Raw genomic sequence first — 15,658 nt, 5'->3', positions numbered from 1 at the left:
TTGTCACATCCAGACACTTTTGTTTTTTTGCCAAAAGCTCTATCGAAGCAACAACTTTCAAGATGTTCGGTTCGCTATCATTTCCAGTCTCAGCTTCTTCCCGTATCATTAAGTCGCTCTTGTAGAGGTCCTCCGTGTATTCTTTCCATGTTTCCTGTTCTAGCTCAATTAGTTTGTTCCCATTGATATCTTTCAACATTCCCACTCTTGGTAGAAACTTTCATCATGTACCTTTGATCTTTTGGTACTGTATGTCTTCCTGGTCTTGCCCTACAGATGTTTCGAACTTTCTTTCTATGTACATATCTGTTGGTAATAAAGTTCTTTGTCTGCTTGAATGGCTCTCTTTTTAGTTTAGCATTCTGAGAATAAATCCCATACACGGACAACACATTTAATATACTTAACCGGAGGGGTTTATACATTACACAGAAATCCACACTGCAATGATCAACACTTTTGGAACTCTTTCATTAGCATCTACCTTGCCCTGTTGTCCCAAAATCAACTCTATTTTATTCCCCACCATCCGATTTAAACTTTTATTTGGATGACCAGCATGGTTAGTGAAGAGAGCCACTCTTTAAAATTAGTGGTTTCTTTTTTTATGCTTCCAATAATGCAGGCTTCATACAATTATATTTTCTATTTTTTTTTAAAGAAAGGGTAGTACATGGTGAACCTTACTCATTTAGCACAAATACCCATGGCAAACAATATTGGGACAAAAAAAAGCTTGTTGCACTAGCTACTCTTCATTTAGACCACCATACAGTTGGGAGAATGTTACCTTACACGATGTGCAGGAGTAAACCTTCTCTTGACCCTTCTCCTGGCCCTTCCAAGTAATAAGAGAAGTGCTGACTATGCACCTCCACTCGCTACCACCGAGCAAACACTGGTCCATCCTGACCAAACTTGGTTGTTGCATGAAATCGGTCATGAAGGTTGTGTCCTCTTCAGATGAAGATCTCTGACGCATAGTGTGTAGTTATCTTGCTGTGGTCCATATCTTGCATACATGTGGAGTGCTTGATTCCTGCCTTACAATAAAGAACATCAAAACAAAACTGTTTTACTCTGTAATAAAGAAACAAAAATTGCCCCTTATCCTCTCCTGCCATTTTTAAGTCCCCCTCCCATACAAATTCACCCTTAATCTCCTTACCCAATTAACTTTACATCTAACTCCGCTGCAACCTGACCCTGCCAACTCTATTTTGCAGAAAGATACCCCTATTCCAGGCTATCCCAACCTTTATCACTATGCCCACTAGTAACGCTCGATTCCTGGGGGCAACATGGCCCTCCATATAGTTCCTTATAGTCATTTTTCCATTTTTGACTGTAAGGTAACAGATTTAGAAAACCTGCCATTGTGATCGTCCTTCCTATTCTTGATCCAATATTGTTCATGTCACTGTTGGACCGTCACTGGTGCAAAAGAATTTGTCCTCTATATGGATAGTGGCGACCACAAAGTACCCTGAATGGGGAAATTGGAGTGAATAATAAAGGTAAGTACAAACAGCTCTAGTACAAAGTATGATCATTATAACATTTTACAATCCAATAGACATTGCAGTATGTGACGAGCATGGGAAAGATTGCTTAGACTTTGCCATTTTAATTGACTAACGTGAATATTCTTGTAGTTAATAGTGATAGTAGTAAAGCCTCCTATAAGCTAATTGTAAAGACTTGACATAAGCAGCACACGAGTCTTAACTCCTGTATTAATCCTGGGGATCTCTGACTCTGACATAATCCGTACAATGGAGCCTAAGGGATGTTTGGCTTAAGTCATATATAAATTCCTAGCGGCAGTCATGATCACATTTTCTTGTCAAAAATTAAAAAAAGCTCAGTTGCTTTAGCTTTTCTTAATGATGTATTAAAGTCTGATGTATTACAAGACTTCTCCCGTGCTTCCCCCCTACTCTGGAACTCTCTACCCCAACACATCAGACTCTCGCCTACCACGAAAACATTCAAAAAGAACCTGAAGACCCACCTCTTCCAACAAGCCTACAACCTGCAGGGATCCTCAACCTACTGAGCCACCGCACAACCAGTTCTACCCTCTCCTATTGTATCCTCACCCATCCCCTGTAGACTGTGAGCCTTCACGGACAGGGTCTTCTCCTTCTGTACTTGTGTGTGCCTTGTTTTTGCTCATGTTTATTGTACTTGTCTATATTTGCCCCTTTTTCACATGTAAAGTGCCATGGAAAAAATGGCGCTATAAAAATGTTTAATAATAGTAATAATAATAAAAAGTTGCCAATCTCTCCATTTTCAATGCCTTTCCATGGCAGATCTGCAGCAAAATCCACCACTAATCTGTACGTAACGCAATTTTTTTTTTCCCACTCTGTTCCCCTAAATCTTGCACATATCATTTTTCAGTTTTGCCCATATAAAACTTCTATCTTTTAGGACACAAAAGTGTTGCATCTAATTCCCTTTGAAGCATAAAATAAGAGATATATTGCATATTCCCATCTTGCTTCATATTTTTGTCAGTATTTCACGCAAATGGATTCTAGGAATATCTATAAGGAATAGAACAAGCAGTTACTGTAAATGTCTAATCCTGTTCTTGTGGGAAAGGCCAAGCTCTACTTCCCATTAACACTGTGCAATAGACTTACAACTGGGGATCCCACTAAGTAGGGGCTTAGCTAAATAATAGGTTGTGTGACTCATCTTACTCCACTTCACTCCATGTTATTCTAGTTATGTGGAGTGGGAATTTATATATGATTTAAGCGGAACACCCTTTAAGCTCCAGAGTACGGCTTATTACAGAGTCCGAGATCTCCGGGATTAATATAGACGTTAGGACTCATGTTCTGCTCATGTCAAACCCTTACAATTGGCTCATAGGAGGTGTTTGAGATGCATTACGGAAGATACCACATTTTAAGCTGATATTTTAGCAAATAACTCATCATCCTTTCATGTAGTGGAAATAGAAGTATGACAAACTTAATGATAAGCCTAAAAGTCACCTACTCAATGGTCATCAAAGGAGAACAAGGTCAATGGTCACTTAAAAAGAACGCTACTCAATGGTAATCTTAGAAGACTCCTTCTTAATGGGGTCTAAGAGGCAAGGTTTCTCCTTATGGAAAGTGACATACCAGCACTGGCTTTTCAAGGTAAGGAGACTTATTCACCGTGCAATGCTCCTCTGGGAAATTTAATATGCAAATTGCCTCTTCAGAGAAAAAGAGGGCTTAAACTCTATAGCGCCACCTGTTGGAAGTAGCGATCCTACAAGTCACAATCAACCTTTTAACGAGTCGTGCAAAATGACTTAGGATAAAAGCCAAATCAGTATCTCAATTCGCAGACATGGTGTTTCGGGCTGTTGGCCCTCGTCAGTGCGAAGCATGAGAACTAATTTGGCTAGGTGAGAGGCTCTGGACTGGGGTCTAAGGGGCAAGGTTTCTCCTTATGGAGAGTGACATACCAGATCTGGCATGTCAAGGTAAGGAGGCTTATTCGCCGTGCAATGCTCCTCTGGGAAATTTAATATGGCAAAAGTGCCTCTTCAGAGAAAAAGAGGACTTATATTCTATATATCCCACAAGTCACAATCAACCCTTTAACAAGTCTTGCAATATGACTTAGGATAAAAGCCAAAGCAGTATCTCAATTCGCAGACACGGTTAGACCCCAGTCCAGAGCCTCTCACCTAGCCAAATTAGTTCTCATACTTCGCATTGATGAGGGCCAATAGCCCGAAACACCGTGTCTGTGAATTGAGATACTGAATTGGCTTTTATCCTAAGCCATATTGCACAACTCATTAAAGGGTTGATTGTGACTTGTAGGATCGCTACTTCCAACAGGTGGCACTATAGAGGTAAGTCCTCTTTTTCTTTGAAGAGGCAATTTGCATATTAAATTTCCCAGAGGAGCATTGCACGGCGAATAAGCCTCCTTACCTTGACAAGCCAGAGCTCATATGTCACTCTTCATAAGGAGAAACCTTGCCCTTTAGACCTCAGTTCAGAGCCTCTCACCTAGCCAAATTTTCTCATGCTTCGCACTGACGAGGGCCAAAAGCCCAAAACACCATGTCTGTGAAGTGAGATACTGATTTGGCTTTTATCCTAAGTCATATTGCACGACTCGTTAAAGGGTTGATTGTGACCTGTAGGATCGCTATTTCCAACAGGCGGCGCTGTAGATTTTAAGTCCTCTTTTTCTCTGAAGAGGCAATTTGCATATCCTTCTCAATGAACACTCAAGGAAAACCCTGCTCGATGGTCGTCTAAAAAGAGCCCTGCTCACTGGTCACCAGGGAAGACTCACACTCTGCTGCATTGTCACAAAAGTAAAGCCATGCCTGGTAGTCACCAAAGAAGAACTCTACTCAATGGTCACCTATTGTATGTAAAGCCCTACCCAATGGTCACCAGAGAAGAGCCAATATTAATGGTTACCTAAGTATAGCCCTGCTCATTGGTCACCAGTGAAGAGCCCTACTCAATGGTCATCGAAGGATAACCCTGCTCAATGTCCACCTATGTAAAGTGCTACTCAATGGTCACCAGAAAAAAAGCCCAAATTAATTGTCACCTTAGGATCGCTCTCCTCTATGGTAACTAGAGAAGACCCTTGCCCAATAGTCGCCATAGAAGAGACTTGCTCATTGGGCATCATAGAAAAGCCTTGCTCAATGGTCACCAGGGAAAAGCCCCACTCAATGGTCACCAGAGAAAAGCACTGCGCTATGGTGACTAGAGAAGAGCCTTGCCCAATGGTTACCAAAAAGAACCCTGCTCAGTGGTCACCAGAGAAGAGCCCAGCTCAATGGTTACAAGTGGACTTTGCTCAATGGTCACCAGAGAAGAGCCCTGCTCAATAGTCACCAAAGAAAAAGTTTGCTCCAGGGTCTACAAAGAAGAGGCCAGCTCCATGGTCATCAAACAAGAACCTTGCTTATTTATCACCACTGGTAAGCCCTTCTAAATGGTCACCGTAGAAGAGCCCTGCTCAATGGTCACTGGCATATATTTAACTCACTGAAATTTAATGTGAATTTAACTATGGACATCTCTGGAGGCATAGAGCTAAATTTGCTATTCGGCTTAACCCATTTTATTATCATGACATTTTTTGTTTTGTGTAGCATGGCAATCCCACTGCTCTGCTCCTTTTTTACATTTTGCACCTTTAATAAACTGATACAGTATAGTGTAATGTTACAGCTATACATTAACTTGGGATGTGCTGATAAGTCGCTGGGCTTGTTTTTCTCAAATCCTCCGACACATAATAGAATTTGTTCCTTCCTGAATTGTTGCTCAGCAACAGACTGGCACTTCCGTGTTGTCTAGCACTGCGAGTATGGTTACACGCGGGATACGCTGTGCGTCGGGAGAACTTTGCACTTGTTAAGGTGACTTGTATAAACAGGTGAAGTTATTCTGAGCTCAGGATGCCTGGCTGGGGACACGCAGGGGAGTTCATTAGCATAGCAGAAACGCTTCAAATCTTTAAATAATGAATTATAAGGAAATTCCATTTATTTCCGCTTTGGCGGTGACTCAACACTGTTCCCCCGTTTCAGTGCTCATACAGACGGACGTATTTTCGGTCGGAGCGCGATGTAATAAAACATTGTCTTGCACTCGGACCAATGTTATTGCATGGGGCCGTGTACATGCCTGATATATTCATCAGAATGGCAAAAAATCGCAGCATGGACGAGATGGAACCGATTCGGATCACATTCGACCACGCAAGTAAATGATTCAGTGGAAAACATCGGTGTGCACTCGGATGACAATGCGAGTATGGAGACATTTTTTTTCGACATCTTCTCTTCATTGGAGAAAATCAGATCACACTATGAGTGATCATATGATTAGGGTCATACATTGGTGTGACCTTAGTCTTAACCGCAGACTATTGCTGATCACTGGAGGTCACATCAGCCGGACAGCTCATCGCCCTAACGATACAGTAGTGATGTTTGTCTCATCAGAAAAATTAACTACTGCTTAAAAAAATGTTTTAGATTAATCATATTTGTATAAGAATTTAGCATTTTTTAAAAATTTCCATGTCACTATCTATAGTCATAAAATCCTGAAATCTTGCAGTTTTCTCTCTAACCACTGAGCCTTATAATAAACTGATTCTTCCTGTCCTGTAGAAATCACTTCTTCACAAACTTTTCATTATAATAATACATAGGACTACAATGCAGGGTAGCATAAAAATATAGATAACAAAGGATTCATCATTCACAATAGATAATGTTAAAGTTTATCCCCTCTCTGTGTAATGACCTCTGCACAGGTCACAGAGCAAGCCTAGAAAGCTTTCCCATAGAAGATAATGAGTCAGGTCCTGCCTATAGTTTCTTATGGTCCATGGAGCTGCTGTAAAGCATGTCTCTAAAGGCTGTTAACAGAGCAGCAGATGAGGTAGAATAGCTGCCCCCATAATCATGTACGAAAAGAGGATAAAAACCCCACAATCAGACTATCCAACGTCAACAAAAAAAATCTTAAAAGGCAGGATGTATGATAAAATCATGAAGAAGCTAAAATTATGGGGGAAGGGTGACATTTAAGCTATTCCTTAGTATATTTGCATGACTGTCCAAATGTAATCCTACTTGTAAAATATTCAGAATTTGTGTGGAACATTCATAAATATTCCTTACTAAACAGTTTGGTGATGTGATGTGTTAAATACCACTCTGTAATTAGCTGCTCTTTAACAGTAATTATATTGGGTACAATGTGTATCACTGTCAACTTGGCAGTAAAAAAGATAGCAGATGAATCCACATCCTCAACTAGAAAAAAAAGAATCGTTCAACAAAATATTAAGAAACATAAAATTCTGGACTGCCTGCGCACTGAGGTATCAGATTACAGCTCCTGTTAAAGTCTACATAAAGGGCAGAGGAGGAGGAGCGCTCAGTACAGTATATGAAAAGCAGGTGGTGCTGCAACTTCTCCTAAGTTATTTATCTCACTTTGTTACTGGACTCACAGCTACAGCGTTCAGTGATGATGTATAACATCCTCCATGATGCTGCTGCTGCTTTTTTTTGTGCGATTTAGAGACAGGAGAGCAGGAATACTTTATGCATAACAGCTAGAATCTTTACCCACTAGCTCAGAGACAACTGAAAATTATAGAAAGATCCCGCAGAGGGGAAAACTGGTGATAAATGCAAGATACAAGTCAAATAATGGCCAGAAATAGTGATATTCCTCAAATAAACACAAATGACACAAAAGACAGGTACGCTTTAAAGGGAAACTTGCAATAGATTCATTCTGCCAGAACCATAGGGAGCATTATGTAAATATTGGCTGCATTATTTCAGCCTGAAAAGCTGCTGTGTTTCAGAGACAACATGCGTGGAGAAGCCATCTGGGAACCATGCATCTTGGTTGACTAGTCGGAGGCAGGTCTTGGACAGCTTCTCCCCACCTCGTTACTATAGTCTGGCAGATCTCTCCATATACACTCATATATGTAGAGAACTGTCAGTCATGGGAGCGGGAAGAGGGAGAGGCCACCGGGAACCTGTCTTGTGGACTAGTCACCTAAGACGCATAGTTCCCGACCGGTCTTTCAATGAAAGGCATCTCTGAACTTAGTGCCGCAACGTTTCAGAGTATAACATGCATGGCTGTAATCATGCAGCTAGCGTTGGATTTCTGCTGCCCGCGGTTCGTATAGAATGACTCTATTGTCCGGCTCCTTTTAATGGGGCCACCTTTAAATACTGTTTAATTTCAGAATCATCATATAGCAGTGAGGATTTTCTTTTGTATTCCAGCGAGAAGGTCCAGGACCTGGAGACTACAATCTGAGAAACATCTCCACTACCAGCATTTCATCAAGCTTCAAGTCCCGTGTGCCCAGATTCCGCTCAATAATAAGTGTAAGTTTGGAAAATGTATAAAAGAATATGGTTTACAGATAAAGGAATCTACAGAAAAATCTTTTTAAACATAGTTTTTTCATTTTTTACACTTAAGGAGGACAGTATTGACAATCCTAGATGCTTCAGAACATTCCTAGATTCTTCAGTGTCAGGGATTATTTTGGTGATTTACATTACATGAAGAATTTAGTCTTTACAGTATTCACTGTATGTCCACTCTTTGCACTCACTAGAAAGTAAAGGCCCTAAATGGTAGACCCCCATCTAATAACTCAAACAGTCTCCACGAAGAAGACCTTTCACTGGATTTTTTTATTTATAACTGAGCACCTTCCACTAATCCTGGAACACTTTTTCTTTTTCTTCTGTGCCCCATCTGGTGTAAATTTTTCCTTTAACCAATGGGTGTATACCATAGCACTTCTCTGTGGGCGTTGTTTTTTTTTGCCTCAGATTTTGGCCAATCAAAACTTGTCCATGCCCACAGATAATGTCGGTGGAGGACGCCTAGTTGGTTAAATGCAAAAAATTTGCACCATTATTACCTTGGGGCACAACTTTGGAATGGAAGAAAGAAAAAAACTGTTACAAAATAAGTGGAGCATCAGCAATTGGAGGAGGTACTCAGCGTAAAGAAAAAAAAAATCCAGTGAGAAGTCCCCTTAAAGTCCAAGTTGATATCAGAATATTGGAAAAATGCACATACAAGGCAGTCGGCTAACTATATTGCGCCATAGGTATATAATTTGTAATAATAACATGTCCGGTTTCCCTCCTGTGAAGTGCTTTGTGATTGCTCCAGAACTAAAGTCAGCGCATTGTTAAAATTAGGCTGTGTAACTTATACAGCGAGTCACTTGGATCTGAGGAAGTGGACTTGGTGGGACGCCAACACTTCAGGACTAGTTTTCACGGAGTGGCCTTTATGCTGTGCACCGTTTAGTGGCACTGGAGACTGACAGCTGTTTTATTATCAGGTGCTAAGCCATTGAAGCAGCTGCAAATTACACATTTCCTCTGTCTGCTGACAAGCAAACAAGTTGTACGGCCTCATAAAAGTGATTTACACGCATACCGGCTTCTGGCCTTCTCGTGCTGCACACAGACTTATATTCTGTTTAATACTTACACTCTTGCCCTTTCTATACCTGCATTCTTTTTTTTCATTCCATTTTTCCTTAATTTTATTATTTCAGGTAATCTCATTTGCTATTTCCCCAAGATGATTTTGTAAAGAATGTTTTCTAACATTCCTTGTTAGGCCGGGGTCACACTTGCGAGTGTGATGGGAGAAACTCACGCGAGTCTCTCGCATCAATACCTGGCACTGCCGCCAGCACTTGGGACTGGAGCGTTCAGCTGCATAGAAATACATGCAGCTGCACAGTCCGGTACAGAGTTTCGGCGGCAGTGCCGGTTATTGATGCGAGAGACTCGCGCGAGTTTCTCCCATCACACTCGCAAGTGTGACCCCGGCCTTAGAGAGAGACAAAGATGACAGCGAGTCCGATTCATCACTTTAATTTTATTTTAAGTCACTTTTCTTTTGTTTTGCTTTGTGTCATTCTTTGACTTTTTTTTGCACCAAATTCTTCAAAACGACAAACCTGATTCTAGAATTCTATGCAAAATCAAGAATGCGCTTGTTTCTTTTTTGTTTGTTTTTTAACATTTTTTCTGTAACTTTTTAGCACAAAAGAAGGTTCTGCCAAAAAGTCACAACATTTGTGCAAATAAAATCACTCTAATGTGGGGGACTAGAGAATACTTGTGCAAGATCAATCAAAACTACAAAATCCTACTTAAAACAGTGAACATAAAAAAACATAAGTAAGATCATAAAAAGCATAAAATAAGGTATGTGTGGAGACAAAATGGCACAGAATTTCAGGAAAAGAATATCTTGCAAACCATTAAGCACGAGAGTGGATCAATCTTGCTTTGGGGTTGTTTGCAGTCAATGGCATGGGGAAAATTTCACAGGTAAAAAATGGATTCAATGAAATTTCAACAAATTGTTGATGCAAACATAATACCATCTCTAAAAAAGCTGAAGTTGAAAAAAGGATGGCTTCTACAAATGGATAGTGATCCTAAACACACGTCACAATCCACAATAGACGACCTCAAAAGGCACAAGCTGAAGGTTTTACAATGGCCCTCACAGTCCTCTCATCTGAACATCATTGAAAATCTGTGGCTAGACATCAAAATGGCAGAGCATGCAAGACGACCCTGGAATCTCACAGAGCTGGAAGAATTTTCCAAAGAAGAATGGATGGAAATCCCTCAAACAAGAATTGAAAGAAAAAAATTGTTTACAAGCTGTGATGCTTGCAAAAGGGGGTGCTACTAGGTCCTAACCACGCAGGATGTCCAATCTTTTGCATCGGACCATTTTCCTTTTTGTAATTTTTAAAATGTAAAAGATGAAAATACATATATTTATATTTTTGGCCTAAAATATAAATGAAATGTGTCATGTTTAACTTTAGGCCTGTTAGAGATCATTGAGGGTATGTGCACATGTCAGGATTTCTTGCAGAAATTTTCCTGACAAAAAACGGGCATTTTTGCCAGAAATCCGCATGCTTTTTTTTTATGCGTTTTTGACGCGTTTTTGGTGCTTTTTTGGTGCGTTTTTTTCCAAATGCATAGAATAGCGTGAAAAACGCAGAAAATCCGCAAAATTAATGAACATGCTGCTTTTTTTACCGCCATGCGTTTTTTTCGCGGAAAAAACCTGAATGTGACTTGCAAATTAATTTCACATCTGCAGTCCACATAGCATCTTTCTGCTTCATTGCTGGCAATGTTCCTAAACATTCCAGTTGTAGCTTCTGCAGTTAGTGAGGTTGGCAATTAGGCTACTATGAGGCTGTAAAGTTCAGGTCAGGAGACCCATGGATAGTCTGTGCATCATGGTCGGGGCTCGGAACGTGACACGCTAATATACGAAAGTAGTATGAGGCTCATGAACACTGTTCTCTGTGGAAGTCTTAAGATCCTTGAGTCTTAACCCCTTCACCACATGTGCCGTACTAGTACAGCGCATGTCGTGTCTCCCCCTTTGATGTGGGCTCCGGCGGTGAGCCCTCATCAAAATCATGATATGTCAGCTGTTTTGTACGGCTGACATGTGCGCGCAATAGCGGCGGGTGAAATCGCGATTCACCCGCCACTATTAACCTGTTAACTGCCGCTGTCAAACGCTGACAGCGACATTTAACTATCGCGCGGCTGGAAATGAGCGCATCGCCGACCCCCGTCACATGATCGGGGGTCGGCGATGCTTCAGGATGGTAACCATAGAGGTCCTTAAGACCTCTATGGTTACTGATGCCTGCCTGCTGTGAGCGCCCCCCTGTGGTCGGCACTCATAGCAAGCCTATAATTCAGCTACATAGCAGTGATTTGATGATCGCTGCTATGTAGCTGGCCTGATCCAGTGGTGCCTGCTTCTAGCCTCCCATGGAGGCTTTTGAAGCATGGTAAAAGTAAAAAAAAATGTTTTTAAAAATATGAAAAAAATTAAAAAAAATTCAAGTTTAAATTACTCCCCTTTCGCCCCATCCAAAATAAAAAATTTAAAAAAAATCAAACCTACACATATTTGGTATCGCCGCGTTCAGAATCACCCGATCTATCAATAAAAGAAAAGCATTAACCTGATCGCTAAACAGTGTAGCGAGAAAAAAATTCAAAACGCCAGAATTACATTTTTTGGGTCGCCGCGACATTGCATTAAAATGCAATAACGGGCGATCAAAAGAACGTATCTGCACAAAATTGGCATCATTAAAAACGTCAGCTCGGCACGCAAAAAATAAGCCCTCACCCGACCCCAGACCACGAAAAATGGAGACGCTACGGGTATCGGAAAATGGCCCCTTTTTCTTTTTTTTTAGCAAAGTTTTTAATTTTTTTTCACCAATTAGATAAAAAATAACCTAGACAGGTTTGGTGTCTATGAACTCGCAATGACCTGGAGAATCATAATGGCAGGTCAGTTTTAGTGAAGCTAGCAAAAAAGCCAAACAAAAAAAAAGTGTGGGATTGCACTTTTTTTTGCAATTTCACCACACTTGGAATTTTTTTCCCGTTTTATAGTACAAGACATGGTAAAACCTATGGCGTCGTTCAAAAGTACAACTCGTCCTACAAAAAATAAGCCCTCACATGACCATAAGAAATCCAGCAAAAAAGAAAAAAGCAGATGCACTCACCAAATGCAGTTTCAAGCGTCCTTTATTTCAATACCAAGCGGTACATACTTCACGGCACGGGGGAATGGAGAGTGAACAAGGAGAGTAAAATAAAGGACGCTTGAAACTGCATTTGGTGAGTGCATCTGCTTTTTTCTTTTTTGCTGGATTTCTCTTGGACTCTTTTTTTCATGCGGATTGCACCTCCATTTCTATTTCTCGGACTGCCATACACATTGGTTGTGTGCCACACTTTTTTTCTCTGATTCAGGGGCTGTGCCGCTCCTTTTCCCCTTGTTGTGCTCACATGACCATATTGACGGAAAAATTAAAAAGTTATGGCTCTGGGAAGGAGGGGAGCGAAAAACGAAAACACAAAAACGAAAAAGGGACGCGGCGGGAAGGGGTTAAGAACACTGATAGAGGGCAGTGCATGAGTAAGGGTATGTGCACACAACTCTGACAGACCCCCATACCCAACACCACCCACCTCCCCCCAAGTTTTTCAAGCAGGAAACAACTCGGGAAACTATGGTGTTTTTTTCCTGAAGTGCCCTTTGTGTCATTTTTTTCATTTATTTCCTGAACATTTTTATGATACTTTGGCCACCAGCATTTTTTAGAGGACTTTCCCTTATTTTTTATTAGGACGTCTCTTTTACTGTCGTTTTCCAGTTGATTTTTCTCACTCCATTAAATAGCGAATAAACCACTAGCATTTTTCTTAGCAGAAATGATGGCAAAATGCTCCAAGAAACAGGCATATTTTGAGCCGCAATAATTACATTGCGCCAAACCAGCTAAAAACCGCGTCGGGGATCCCAGACGGTAAGAGATTATCGCGCCTCCTGTCCAGAGGCCAGAGACTACCAAACTAGCCAATGGGCCAGAGTCCCACGAGTAAATCCGCCCATCTCTAGTGACTGGAATGAAAATTGGACATGTCGCTTTGATTTTTCAGTGGACAAATGGGAAGCAAAAAAAAGGCCAAGGACGTGTGAACAGATTATGATGCGCATTGGTCTATCCGTTGTGGAAGGTTGGCTCACGTAGCTGCTCCTTGAGGTAGACACAGGCACACGTGTGGTTAAAGTCTCTGGGTGGTTTATTACTTCATAAACCAAGACCCCAAACTGGTAACAGAAAAACAACCTGTCCGGCTCAAAAGAAAATAAACAGTTCATACACAGTTCCGCCCAGTGCCTCCCTCCAGCCACACCCTGGAGGTGGAGATATGGCGGGTAGGTGTCCCGCCCATCTCTGACCTACCCACCATAAAAGCCATGCCCATATAGCGACTGGATTGCTCTGAGCACATATAGTGCTGGAGAAAACACTTATGGCTTTCAAATCACACAGGAAAGCAACCTTTGTGACATGTACGGCACCAGTGACCCTGTCACACTGTGAAAAACACAAACAAATCATGTACATAAAAAACAGTCATCTCAATGAGGTCTTATGGATCATCCACATGGATATCATTTGGTTTTCTAAGGCCATATTCAAATTTTGAACATGTAAAAGAGCAAAAAAGCAGAGCGCACTCACCGGTGTTGAACTGTCAAACTTTTATTCGGACATAACTTAATACAGCAGGGAGGGATGTGAACACACACGGACGACGGCCGTTTTGTGCACAAAGCATTTCAACAGGTCAGGATCAGGACTTGTTGAAGTGCTTTGTGCACGAAACGGCCGCTGTCTGTGTGTGTTCACATCCCTCCCTGCTGTATTTAGTTATGTCCGAATAAAAGTTTGACAGTTCAAAACCGGTGAGTGCGCTCTGCTTTTTTGCTCTTTTACATGTTCTTTATGATATGATTTTGGAAGCAGCACCCGGGTTGGTTTTTGCAAAAAGGGGTTTTTTATATGGTTATCACAGCAAAGTAAGGTTTAGAGGTAAAAGGGTCTAACCAATTACAGCAGTGCGGAAGTGATATTTTTCTTTTGTTATTTACATATTCAAATTTTGGCTTTGTCCCGTTACTTTGTTGGGAGCTTCCATCTGTATCCTCAAATACCAAAATATAGATATGCGCTCAATGGGTACAGTGACTTCGTTTAAGCAAATGGAAGCCAAAATATGACATTTTGGTCCCCGTTCGACCTTCTTATAGGCTTTGTCCATCATTGTAGCATAGATTTCGATGGAAGCCCTCAACAGGGTAATGAAAGAAGTGATGACAGCCAGACTTAGTGCTTGGTGAACTGGCCCTTGTACCTCTCTATGCCTCTATAGTCAGACAGAGATATGCGAAGGTTTATATGTAATACTTGTGTTCTGTCGTTAAATATCACATACACTTGTACATGGCATGTCCCCCATGATCCAGCTTCTATGGCATGTGCCTGAGGCCAAATTGTTAGGTCCCTTTTGGGCGCTGCCGCTTTCAATTTATCCAGATAACACTAAAAAATAAATAATAAAAATTCTAATCTTAAAATCTTATTCAGACTGCAAACAGAAAACCTAAACCAACGCCCCATGAGTCATCTACGATGCAAAGACAGGTGCAGCAGCAATTTGGACAAGGGCTGTGCACAAAGTACAAATGGATTTATGTATCTGATATCACTAATGCAAACACGCCGCCGCGCACTATTACTCCTCTCATCTCCCCGCAGCACCTAGCACAACAGTCAACAGAGGCAAAACAAAGGTGCAGCATCAGATTATCACCCACAGTTATAAACATTACCTCTAGATGAAGGATTCAGAGGTAATTTGTGAGTTAATTATTGTTCGGTGCGTTAATTACTGGTTAATTAACTGGTCTCTGGTTGGCGCTTATTGTATCATATTTTTCTGTAGGATTGTTTGGTGGGTAGAATGAACAAAATGACTCTCTGAATGGCTTTTTTACATTATAATGGCTGCTAAAAAAAAATGAAAACATTAATTACACGGCATGTAAAGTGTCGGTGAATATGAGGAATGGAAACATCTATTTAATTTGGCTTTAATCATAGGTTGTCTTTATTGGAAGGGAAGGACTGGTAAGATGAATTGTGGGAAGTTCGCCCTGGGCTCTTATTGTCCTAAGAGAAGGATCTTGGCAACACAAGACTGACGCTTCTATTATCTGTAATACTGATGCAGCAGAGCTGAGTTTGTTATGTAGTCATTGTATTACCTGCTGTTTTTAGGCAACCCTGAATATTTGGCTGCTCTCCCGGGGATTCTATTAGCATAATGTTATGCTTGCCCACCTTTGGGGGGACTATTTTTATTTCCTTAAATGCATGTCTATGGGACTAAAAAATAATTTTTGCAAATGGGTTTCATTAAAATTTTTGCACTGCTTTTCTTCTACAGCGTCTATTGGAGGCTGCAGAATGAGTTATCTGAGAATCCGCCAGTGAACTCGTTCTGACGGAAGAGTTTGTATCTCTTTAATCTGTCTGTTTCTGAGCTCCTCTCATCTGACCATGGACGATGTCAAAGTTGAATCTGCAGTGAAACAAAATGCCTGTAAAAGCAAAAAGGTGCAAACTTTTCAGTGACACCCAGTTGAAA

General features: G+C 41.0%; 1 protein-coding gene across 1 annotated transcript in view; it reads left to right on the top strand.

Annotated features, from left to right (window-relative positions):
* Nucleotides 1–15,658, top strand: part of STPG4 (sperm-tail PG-rich repeat containing 4) — a 110,126-nt gene that overhangs the window by 72,555 nt on the left and 21,913 nt on the right. Inside the window, exon 6 of the mRNA XM_069768640.1 lies at nt 7,826–7,930. Coding sequence (XP_069624741.1) covers nt 7,826–7,930 — 105 coding nt within the window. The remainder of the gene's footprint in view (nt 1–7,825; nt 7,931–15,658) is intronic.

Source organism: Ranitomeya imitator, chromosome 5, assembly GCF_032444005.1.
Source record: "Ranitomeya imitator isolate aRanImi1 chromosome 5, aRanImi1.pri, whole genome shotgun sequence".
In the NCBI taxonomy this organism is placed as follows: domain Eukaryota; kingdom Metazoa; phylum Chordata; class Amphibia; order Anura; family Dendrobatidae; genus Ranitomeya; species Ranitomeya imitator.
This window is presented reverse-complemented; position numbering and strand designations above follow the sequence as displayed.